This window comes from Podarcis raffonei, chromosome 10 (assembly GCF_027172205.1).
Source record: "Podarcis raffonei isolate rPodRaf1 chromosome 10, rPodRaf1.pri, whole genome shotgun sequence".
Lineage (NCBI taxonomy): Eukaryota > Metazoa > Chordata > Lepidosauria > Squamata > Lacertidae > Podarcis > Podarcis raffonei.
In genome coordinates, this window is record NC_070611.1 from 36220881 (window position 1) to 36233233 (window position 12353).

Below are 12353 nucleotides of genomic sequence, written 5' to 3' on the forward strand. Positions count from 1 at the left end.
TAACTATTGAAACTTCAGTCCCACACATGAGAGGAAGAACAAATGAGATACGAAAACCATATACAATATACCTACTCATGTACCCCTTAAAAAGTAGTTTCAGCTGCCACATGAAAAAATTACTGAAATTTACAGCTGCTAAAATGCCATTCTAGTTTATATGTTAGCTCAAACAGAATTCTGACACATACTGCAGAGTCAGAAAGAATACAGCTAGTACTGCTTCCTTTTAAGGACAAACAGGATCCTATGTTACTATATGCAATGCAAGAGGTGTCAATGTATAGCCTGGACAGGTTTAGGTTTCTCAAGCTCAGAGTTCTTCCTCATAAGGGCACTCAATACATCAAATTGAAAGGTTAAAGATTGTGGAGAGCTATCCTTAAAAGATACAGCCACCCTATTTGTAAACTTCCCAGAAAATTCTATCAACATCCCAAGATAAGACAAAGACAAACTTTAGCTAAATGCAGCACTTGTTCTTTAACCCTTGATATAATTAAGTATCAACAAAAGGTCTGGTGCTCCAGTGTTGACTATTTCACAGGGAAACAAAAAACACAGGCGTCAAATCAAGTATCAAGCACTCATTTCTAGAATTTATGTTCAAATATATGGCTTTGTTACAAGATGATTAACAAATGTAGACTGCTGCAAATTTCAAATTCGCCTTTCAACGTAATTTTATTATGAGTGAGGGAACTGCATTTTTCTTCTTGTCATAAAGAACCCAGTTCTCATCTCATAAAATATGGAATACATTGCTCAAAGTATCCTGTCGTTAAACAGCTTCTTAGCAACGGTTGCATCATAAGTCTACTAAACATCAAGGTAAGTTATGTTAAATATTGGGGGGAAATCCTTACTCTGCTATATCAAGATATCCACAGGAAGCAGCCGCATGTAGAGGTATCCAGCCTTCATTATCAGGTTGATTAATATTGGCTCCATTTTCCACCAGAAATTTCACCATATCTACATTATCATCTATGCAAGCCTATAAACAGAAGAAAAAAGTGTTAAGGTGGTTTTAACAATTGGCCAAAAGTCATTCTATGACAATAGATCTAACCGCAAACAGCCCATTCCACAACCAAACAGGCAGCAATAAGCCATTATCCCACATAAAGCACATGTTCACATGATTCGTGCTACATGAATTAGCCCATTGTTTTCTTTTATTTATTCTGCATAAATATAAGAATCTCTATTGCCATTTCGAGTTCACTATAGCCACCTGCAACATGTTCCTTCCATTCATGACAAAATGTTCTTCTTATACGTGGTTGTTTGGTATATTTCTTCTCTGCCAGCTCACTGCCAGCCTTAGAAGGATAGAAGAGAATGCAGAGAGCATGTCTCTACTTTGTGATATATACAGAACTGTGAGGTTGTATGTCTTATCTGCCATAAGCTAGCCTAATACTCTTCACTTTCTGACAGTGTGAGGAACAAAACAGACCCTGCAGAGTTTCTAAAACAAAGATGTAGAAGAGAAAACACACATCACAAGATATAGCAAACAGCAAATTATGTCAATTGCCTTAGGGTTTTGAGCTTATACTGTAAAACCATACACGCTTGGGTACCTAGATACCTTGAGAAACCTCTATGGGAATTAAGATTTCTATTGTATGTATAACTAAAATACAGCTTTCAATTGCCTGAGTCACACATGTAAATCACAGTTTGTCTCAAATAATGGCTTAGTTGTGACTATGCCTCCCTGCCATGTAGGTCCCTACATGGGTTCCTCCTCAACTCAGCACAGTACCCACACAGCTCTTGTATGGCTTTTTGTGCCATCCAAATCCCCCCCCCGGGGGGGGGAGTATGTTCTCAGACAAACCACAAGCAATAAACCAGAAGTTAACCAAGAATAAACCTTGGCTTATTTATGGCTTACCACTCAGCCACAAACTGGATTCAGAAAACATGGGAAACCATACTATGGCATGTTTGAGCCATGTGGGTGCCATGTGCAAGGGGGAAAGCCACACAGGGACCTCCAACAGTAACAAGGAGCTATACAACATTAAACGATCAAAATCCAATGCCTTCACTCAAGGCACGTAATCCAAACACAACAATGCCACATGTTTTTGTCCTTTGGGGTCTGAAGGTTTGCTTTTGTAGAAAGCAAAAACTACCGGTATGTCCAACAATTCTATGTCAGAACTGTTACTTTCTAATCCTAAACATCTTAAGGACTCCAATGAAACCCCTGAGCAAAAGGCCATGACCCTCATCAGAACGCAGGCTACAGCCTGCAAATTACAGTGGTACCTCAGGTTAAGTACTTAATTCGTTCCGCAGGTCCGTTTTTAACCTGAAACTGTTCTTAACCTGAAGCACCACTTTAGCTAATGGGGCCTCCTACTGCCGCCACGCCGCCAGAGCATGATTTCTGTTCTAATCCTGAAGCAAAGTTCTTAACCCGAGGTACTATTTCTGGGTTAGTGGAGTCTGTAACCTGAAGCATATGTAACCCGAGGTACCACTGTATTAAGGTTAACGGAAAAAAGTGGCCAACATCACATGCCTTTTCTTTCTCCACTGGACTAGCTACTCATTTACAGCATGGCTTGCTCAGCGCAAGCATCTTAGACTGAGAACTATAAAACATATAGAAAGGTAAAGGTAATCTCATGGGCACCATCAACACATGTACACATGAAAACACTCAAAAAAATCACTGTATTAAAACACACTCAGTGTAACCCTACACATTTCTACCCAAAAGCGAGCCCTCGAGAATTTATGCAGCAATGGAGACCTGTACTGCTTGGTGTTTACGGTCATTTTTCATTCATGTGCACTTCACTGACAATTTCAACACGGTTCAAACTAGCCAGCCCAACATTACTGCAATTTTGCTCAAAGGCTCATAGAAACTGAAGACATGGGGCACTATTTCACAAAAAATGAGACTATAATCAATGTTCTTTATGAAGGTGCTATCATCTGCATCCATATAGAGCGCTTGAGTGAAAACCATTGCATTGTGACTACAGACTAAAACTGGACTGGTATATGCACCGAACATGTGGTTCTGAAGGGAAAGAGAAATAATAACTACCAGCTACCAGGAAAATCAGTTATGCTATGGGCATGGGTAAAAGTGTAACTAACCCATTAATCAGAGGCTTGCAAAGTGCAACATGTGGTGATACAGGGTGAGATGGTCTTGACCTACCAACCAGAGGCCTTGGAAAAAGTGAGATTATGGTGCAACCTCATGTTATGGACTTGACACTAGGGACAGGGGGCCTGCTATGGGTGGGTTGGTGGTTTCTTGTGATATGGCAGGTTAATAACTGGGTATAGAAAGCAAATCCATGGTTTCAAGAAATATATCAGTTAATGTCTGAATGTAAGATTATGGAGAGGAGTGTTGACTGGATAATCTCATATATTAACAATAATGCACTATATAGCTGCTCCTGCTCCAATATTGTTACTCCCAAGTAAAAAAGTATGCATTGAGTTATCCCATTATATTTTCTCCTGCAGCCTCCTCTCAAGCTCCAAAAGTGAGCTGACAAGGCTAGAATTCCCAGTGTCTGGAATACAGGCCATTTTTTACAGAGATCATGGGAGGTGATGAAACAGTGAGTTAGTGCTTATTGGGCATGAAGGTGGCAACTATCTTATTGTAAAAGAAGCTGATGCAAGTGTGACTTCCTGTGGAAACAAGGAAGAAACAGCAAGTTAAAGAAAAGAAGACGCTGCATTTCAGAAAAGACGCAGAGGGATATAACTGCTGTCTTAGTTACTAATGGGCAAGAGGTACCCTTGCTTGTGCATCCCTGGGCAGAGATAGTGAGGGTAAGGTAAAAGCAGCAGGAGGCAACTTTTTGTTACCAAAATAGCTTGCCTCCAAGTTTCTTGCCATTGGGAACAACTCACACAGCAAGCTCAGATGCCTTCTAGGAATTGTGGTAGTGTAGATGAATGATCGGTAGCAACACAAAAGGTACTGTTCCTGTTATCAGGATGCAACTCTTCAGAAAATTGTGCCTGTATTGGTGAGACACTGGTGACTACAAAGTGAAGACAAAATAAGAGTGCAGAGAACAAAAATGATAGCTTTGTCTGCATTGTTTCTCAAATGATCCCACCAAGGAAGGCACAATCTACTGGACGTGTTGATGTCATCATACTATAGTCTGATATGGCTATTTGCTGGTGTCATTAAAGGTAAATAAAAGTCAGGGTAATCCTACCTATACTAAACATATAGGTGTCACAATCACAAACTGCCAGCTATTGTGAAGTCCGTATTTTGCAGTCCTTTTGCTACAATACAGCCAATTCTGATGAAGTTTTGCACAAAACATTTTTTTCTAATCCGTCCTATTTAAGCTTTTTTGTTCATATTTTCCCTAAAACAATCAAGACAATTATAAAAGAAAATTTGATCTTTCTTCTCTCCCCCCCCTTTTTTCTATGCTACCAACCACCACCAGACAGCTGTCACCCTAAAGTATTAAGCAATCTATGAGGTGATTTAGAATTATGGGGTCCTGATGGTCATAAAACAATTGCAAGAAAAACACCCTCTTTCTCAGTTCAAATTCTGGAAAGTTGTTCTGTACTTATTGAAACAAACTAATGCCCTGAAATTTCACTACTAATTCTATGATGATCCATATAATTCTATATCTTTAACTTTTTCTCCCCTGAATCTCATAGTGAAACAAGCAAACAATGGCATATGCCACTGTCTTGTCCAAAATTGGTTTTGCCCATGAAATAGTCAACTCTGAGTAGTCAACACTAGACCAGGGTTTCCCAAATTTGGGTCTCCAGTAGTTTTTGGACTATAATTCCCATAATCCCTGACCACTGGTCCTGTTAGCTAGGGATGAGAGCTGTAGTCCAAAAACAGCTGGGGATCCAAGTTTGGGAAATTCTGCACTAAAGTGAGATGAACACACTCAACAATCACAGCCTAGGGCATTGTATTCTAAGGTTCTCATAGCGGGATCACACTTTTTCTGAATCTGAACTGGAAACAAATTTCACTTCTATATCTTATAAGATTAAATTTTAAAGTCAGTAACTTTTCTGTCTCCAAAACAGTACATTCCCACCCTCCATGATTCAATATAACATACCTCTTTCAGGATATGTCATTCAGCTACAAGAAACAGGACCATTCAATCACACCTCAAGTAAGAACATGGTCAATTACCAACCACAGCAAAGGCTGAATAGAAGCAAGCAAAGCTAAAGCAGAATCAAGCACGATCACTAGCAACTTATTTTGTGGATGGGTACTTCAGACTCACATAAAACATTTGACTAATGGGCTTATCAATCACCAATTTAGACTAGTAGTTGTGTGTCCCAGCACACAGCTGAAAATTACTGGCAAATGAACAAAGCTTCCATATCACTAGTACCTCCTTGGGGAAGAGGATAGGCTGTTCTGAATGCAGGCAACTCCACTAACAAATCAGAGGGCTTACCTGTGTGGGTATGTTTCGTTACTTGTCATTAAATATCAACAACAACAAAAAAGAAATCAGGCTTTAGGAAGGCTGCAGGAGGCAACCAAAGGTGAACCATCATCAAAAGCTCATCAAAGTCTCCAGGTTGACTCCTCGATACATTACATAACACATATGTATTTGCGCACCAAGTTGTAGGTTGTATTTTTATTCTGGTACTTTAACACAAAGTGGGGACCTGAATCCTTTGCCCCTAAGAGGATTGTTCCTGTTCAAGGCTCCTGCTAGCCTGAAAAAAGAGCCTTGCAATGCTATTCAGGGCCTACAGGGTGGGGAGGCTTCAAGACAGGGAAAAAGAAAAAAGACAACTTTTATGGAGGTCTTAGGGTGGGAAAAAATAATCAATTTTCTCTTTCCATCTCTCCTAAAACCTTTCCCCAAGTGACTGGTTTAAAGAGCACTTTTTTCTATACAGCAGTTGAAGGAACAAATTTGTGCAGAATGAGAAACAAAAGTGAGGCACATCAGTTGCTTCCTCCTGAAACCTCCCCTACTAGCTCAGAGAGGGTACTTAACCTTCTGGCATGTATTCCTTCTGACCTTTCCCCCACTCCCAAAACTGTAACCTGTTAGCAGCTCAAGCAAGCCAATTCTTTCTCTTCCCCCTTTTCTTTAACTGACACCCCCCTGGAGGCCACTGTGATGTTCAGTCTGTGTTGAGCTGTTTGATTTCAAAGAATCATAGAATTGTAGAGTTGGAAGGGACCACAAGGATCATCAAGTCCAACACCCTGCAATGCAGGAATCTTTTGGCCAATGTGGGGCTCAAAACCACAACCCTGAAATTGAGAGTCTCATGCTGTACTGTCTGACTTTGATTTCTGTATGCCTAGAAAGTCCTCCAAGTATGCAAAAATCACTACCTGCTCTGTCAGTTGCCACTTCTTATGCAGACAGGCACAGAACCACCAAGATCAGTATTATAAATAATTAGAAGTCCTCACACAAAGTGATGCTAGTTTTCAGATCTCTACACTAGCAGCTATAGTCCTTGTTATGAACCTTTACTAAAGTAATATTTCTGCTCTCTGAATATATCCAGCTATCAAATACTACCAAAATTAATTTCCACTACCTTTGTAAAAGCCTACATTTAAATTGTTAGAGTGTTAGCTACTGTACTACCGCAGGAGGCCAAGGAAAGGGTACTAGATAGTTAAAGACAATTGGAATTTTTTCCCTTTGGATGGGTGCCTTCAGTTCACTGCAGAACAAAGTTAGCTGACCATATAAGGCTCTGGGATTCCCATGCAAAAGGCTCAAATATATTAACTATATGTATGCTAAAATCAAACAAGCTTCTAAAATGAGCCTGAAGTGCCTATGTATTAGCAGATCAGGAATATGGCTCTTTCAAAGATAGTAACAGCAAATGTGTCCACTTTAAATAGTACTTGTGGTGGAAAATTTTAGAGTCTTCAGTTAGGGAACAGTAGATAACTTGTGTCCAAAACAACAGGAGAGGTCTGCTTCCAATGATAGCTGTAAAGCTCTATCATGTCTCCTACTTCACTTTTACTAGATACTCTAGTTTGATTAGATGAAAATCTCCGTGTGTGTGTGTGTGCGCGCGCGCGCGCACTGACATCAGTGCAACAGCACTCTCCCCTTGTGCTCCCCAGCAAGGCATAACATCTTCAGTACAGGAGCTTGTACACAGTCATGGTTAGTAGCCATTGAAAGCCTTAACCTCTGTTATGTTGGTCTAACCGAGGGGTTGGCAAGCTAAGGCCCATGGGCCACAAGTGGCCCACGGGGGTCATTTAACCGGTCCACAAGCTGCCTGCTGAGTGAGTCCCCGCGTGCTGCACTAAAATGGCGCAGCGCAGCACGGGGAATCATTTCCGTGGCACCAGAAATCACGTCTGCTCAGACGCCGGAAATTGAGGGCGTGATCTGGCCCACGGAGGGATCTCCGCTGGAGTGAACCAGCCCGGGCGAGGTAAACCTTGCCGACCCCTGGTCTAACCCCCTTTAAAAGCTAACCAAATTGGTGGTCATTTTGTGGGAGTGCATTCCATAATTTAACTATGTACCGTGGACTTCCTTTTATCTGTCTGGAATCATCCAGAAGACTGCTTCATTGGATAGTCTCCAGTTTTATGAGAATGAGAACCCACTCCATCTCCACACCATGCATAATTTTATGCACCTACTATATACCTTACTTGTCTTTCCTCTATACTTAAAAGTTCACAAATTGGCAAACTTTTCTCATAGGAGTGTTGTTCAAGCTCCATGAGCACTTGGGTTGCCTTTTTGCTGAACCTTTTGTGGCTCTACACTAAACCTTTTTTGAGGTGTGATGGCTCGAACTGTACACAGTATTCCATGTGTTGTCACACCACAGATTTGTGTATCATTATATTGATAGTTTTCCTTTCAACACCTTTCCTATTGAACCCTAACACATAATTTGTCTTCAGCAAAGCTTCATCAAAGCACACTGGGACAAGATATCTTCATCAAACCATATACCAAGGACGGCCCTATCATGAGGCTGAGCGAGGCAGCTGCCTCAGGCAGCAAATCCTGAGGGGCAGAAAAGGGCTAGAAAGGCATGACTTGTGGTTTGTCCTGAAACTTTGAAGCTAGCTTGCTGCCCTATGAGGCTGCATGAGGCAACCTACCTCGGGTGGCATGCTTCACAGGGGGTGAGGGAACCAGACTGATTTGGGGGAGCCAACGACGCAGCTGAAAGCCAAAGATGGGGAGAGCAGCAACACCACCTTGCAGAATGCTGTCTTTTCACCAAGTCACTCAGTGAAAAGGGGATGGTCCCACAGAGTGACTGTGTTGCCCCTCCCCCCACAGGGTGCGGGCCTAGATCAGGGGGGACATCTTGCCTCAGGCACCAAAGGGTGTTGGGCCAGCCCTGCTATATACCATGAACCAAAGTTCATTTTTCCAGACAACCACCACTGGTTCAAACCATGCAAATACATACATGAAGCTATAATTTTTATCCCCAATATACATCATTTTGCTTTTTCCCCCTGAAGAAATACTTAACCGCAATACAAACACGTACTTCAAATTTCCTGAAACACAGTTTCAAGCAGATGGATGGATATATATTGAGAGATATGTACCACTGATCTGCTTATTGTATGATGATGCATTAAGCCATGGTAAACTCTAACTCATATTGAATAATAAGCCATATATCCTACAATCAATGTAATTCTGCTATATTACCAGAAACTTGTCTTGTCTCCTCAATATCTTAAAGAAATTGTCAACTTAGCCATAACTACAAACTCCTATATTTTATCCTTCCACTATTTGATTTTGGGTTTTAATGGTGAATTTCAGAATTTCACACATAGACTTCTAGCTACCACAAGCATGTAAAAGTTCATTATGTTATTGCCTAACCAATTGTTCCACATAATGCAATGGAAAGAATACTGGATGAAATTTGCAATACAAATTACGGTGGATTACGGCAATTTAAAATGCATTATTAAAATCAGCAGCACATTTCTCCAATACACAGAACAGCTTTTGACTATAGAGCACACAGCGACACACAGTAGATGTAGATGTGTCCATCATACCATGAAATAGAAGTATTTCTGTTAAGTACAATGGGTTTGATCCTACATTGACACTTGGTTTACAGAAGGACCCTTTTATCAGCACAATTCTCCTTCCACAACAAAGCAATAATACTGGGCTCAACTCATTTTAAAGTGCCTACGTGAACAGATAGACTTTGGAATGGAACAACAATTTGCTATTCTCATTCCACAGAGAAGTCATTAGCAAAATAGACAGACCCAAGGTAACTGTGCCTACTATCCCCACTAACAAGAAAACAAAAAAGTAAAGAAAATCTAGTTGTTGGGAATGGGACAATTTAGCTGTGGACTAATAAAAAAAATCTGGGGGTGTAATCTCTAAAATAAGCTTTGGGCTTCCACGGTGATATAGCAACACCTTCATAAGACAGTCTTCTACAAAATGGCATTGTATATCATCAAGCGTTGTACCCCTATACCAATAGCCAACATATGTAGAAAGAAATAAGGAAATGGGATATGTGCACCTCAAATTAAGATTTGGGCAAATCATACACCCACACACCCATTTAGAACTTGGGGAGACACCACCCTTTTCCCGCTTCTGCTCCCAACAGATCCTCTTAGTTCTGGGGTCATCATACATTATTATCCAAATGACTAAAAATTCCCAGTATAAATATTATCATGTTTTTGAGGTTCAACAACTTACAAGCTTTCTAAAGGAACTTAATTATATGGTAGGCAATAATCAGTAACGCCAAAACAGTGCATAAACATGTGGGGAATTAAGAGTCTCGAAAAGCAGGACATAACAACTGGTTCCAAAGATTTGTAGTACCCCTATCATAAGAGTTACTTCTGAGAACCAATGCTGCTGTGGTTAGAGCAATAATGAGGAAGCTAAGGCCCCCAAGCTTTTTATGCAGTCTTCCAGGTGCAGCAGTCTCACTCTTGCTCTCTTAGCCATCCCTCTGGAAATTGATTCTTTTTGCACAAAGGGGGAGGGGGGAGGTGTGGCTGTTAGGTAAGCCCAAGGCCAAAAAGAGCCTTGCAATGGCCGACAGAGTAGGAGAAACTAGGAGAGAAAAGGAGAGTAGATGGAAATACAAAAGTAGAGTGTGCTGAAAAGGAGAAGCATTTGACAAATGATCATTTCCCATCTGCATTAATATGGAAGGGGGAATGGAGAAAGGCCTAAAACAAAGAGATGGAGATGGGGTAACAGAAAGATAAGATGACATGGAGGGGGGAGGGGGCACGGTGGAGTCCAGCAGAGAAAGAAAAAGAGAGAAAACTCATTCACCACCAGTTTGTGCCCTAGCCACTGCTAGCCTGGAACCCCCAAAAGATGCTCCTCAAGGGAATATAATCCTCAACTGGGAAAAGGCTCGCAAACCCCTAGGCTAAAGCGTCTTTTGATCTAGAAACTTAGTTCAAATTCTCAGTCAGCATAAAGGTCCCCTGGCACATACTGCCAGCACTCAGAAAAACTCATCATTACACTAAAATGCCAATGAGAAAAAGACTGGAAGGAATACAAAAATATAATGAAGATAATTATGTGCTCATAGTATCAAATTGAACACTTTTAGTTTCATCATATGTCAAATTTAGAATTGTTTCTACCTTTCAGACGCTTTTTTACTGTATGACCACCTGCTATTGAACATTCTCTGTCTGCAGCAATAACTTAAGAGCTCTTTTCAAATGGATCTATTTCCATTATTAGTTTGTCAGAAACAGGAAACAATTTGAAACTACTCTTCAAAATTGTAAACAAATACATAAAGCTGGGTAGTTTTGAGGCCCATTTATTTACAAGCTACGAGTTGCTGTTCTGGTTTAGCATAAAAAACAATGCTTATTTGCAACTTGGACTGAGGGTCAATTAATGCTTGTAAGCAATGAAATAGACTCCCACCCTACAATTCAATGAAGAATATGTTTACTACCAGTCTCCAAGGTTGCACTTGAAATTTATGATACAGGAGAGTGATGCCTTAGCATCCAAAGATATTTTGAACGGGGGGGGGGGGGGATGACAAGTGATGAATACACAATCTCTCAAGCAGAAACAGCCTATGTGGTTGATAGTTTGTAAGAAAACTGATTTACCCTAACCAAAACAAACAATTTTGGGTATTCAAGGGCAATGACACAGCTCTGAAATAAAACTTTACTGAGGCTCTCATATTAATTCCCATGACAGAATATACGACTTTAAATTCCCCTCAACTATACCAGAGCCAAATTAGTCTTTAGGACCTAAAAATAGGCATACATTGTTTAACGCTGCCATTTGTGCAGAGGCTCCTGAACTTTTAAAGAGATTCTTAAAACAATATATTCAGGAAAAAAGTAGAGAATATCAATTCAGACAATTTAAGCTGTTTAGATTCACAATTCTTATAGTCCAATATAGGGATTGTCAATCCAGTGTCCATTCATGCAATCCAGTGCCCATTTCTTTTAATTGCCGGGGGCATTTTTTGTTTGTTTGGGAAATGGAAGGTGCTTTCTTCATCCATGTAGGGTCTTTTCTGAATGGGGGATTAGACAGCACAGGCATGAGAGAAACAGAGGGATACACTTGGGCAGAGAGAAGAGGAGACATATGTGTGGCTGTATAGTGTGTGTGGGATAGAGGATACTTGTGTTCGTGGCCTGCATGCATGCTGCAAGTGGTGAATGCACATGCAAGAGGAAGTGTGGACACCTTGTACATTTTACATGGTGCAGGAAATGCTCCCTGTTATAAGACAGCAAATGATACATTGTGGCACAAGGGAGGAGTCCAAAGTGCTCACTGAACCACTGTTATCAGAGGCACAAGTGTCTGCAGTGCCCAAAAGTCTTTTTCCAGTTTCAGCTGGTGCACCAAATAAGAGCTACTAGGCAGGGATGTCTGGGCCACAATTATCCATGTGCTGGCAACCTCAAAGCTGGACTACTGTCATGTGATCTATGTGGAGCACACTATGTTAACGTAACTTATCTGCTGATAGAGTAGCACTAGGAATCAATTTGTTGCTGGGTCATGTTTAAAATTCTGTTGATGAATTAAAGCCATGAACAACATGCAACCTAGTTACCCAAGGGAACACCTGTGCCCATACAGACTAGCCCAGCTACTAAAATCTCAGGAGGGACCTTGTCAGATGTCCCACAACTAGAGCAGGCAAGGGGAGGGTATTTTCTGTGTTAGCACTCAGTTTATGGAACCATGTCCACTTGGAAATAAGGCTGGAGCCTATGTTGTAGAGTACTGGTGCCTCCTGAAGACGCATGCATTCATCTAGCCTTTAGGAGT

The 12353-nt window shown here is 40.9% G+C and overlaps 1 protein-coding gene across 2 annotated transcripts in view; it reads right to left on the minus strand.

Moving 5' to 3' along the window:
- The window catches only part of PPP1R12A (protein phosphatase 1 regulatory subunit 12A), a 90585-nt gene that overhangs the window by 62264 nt on the left and 15968 nt on the right, over positions 1-12353 (minus strand). For both annotated transcript variants that reach the window (XM_053406841.1, XM_053406840.1), the window contains exon 2: positions 867-997. In XM_053406841.1, the coding sequence (XP_053262816.1) occupies positions 867-997 (131 nt within the window). The remainder of the gene's footprint in view (positions 1-866; positions 998-12353) is intronic.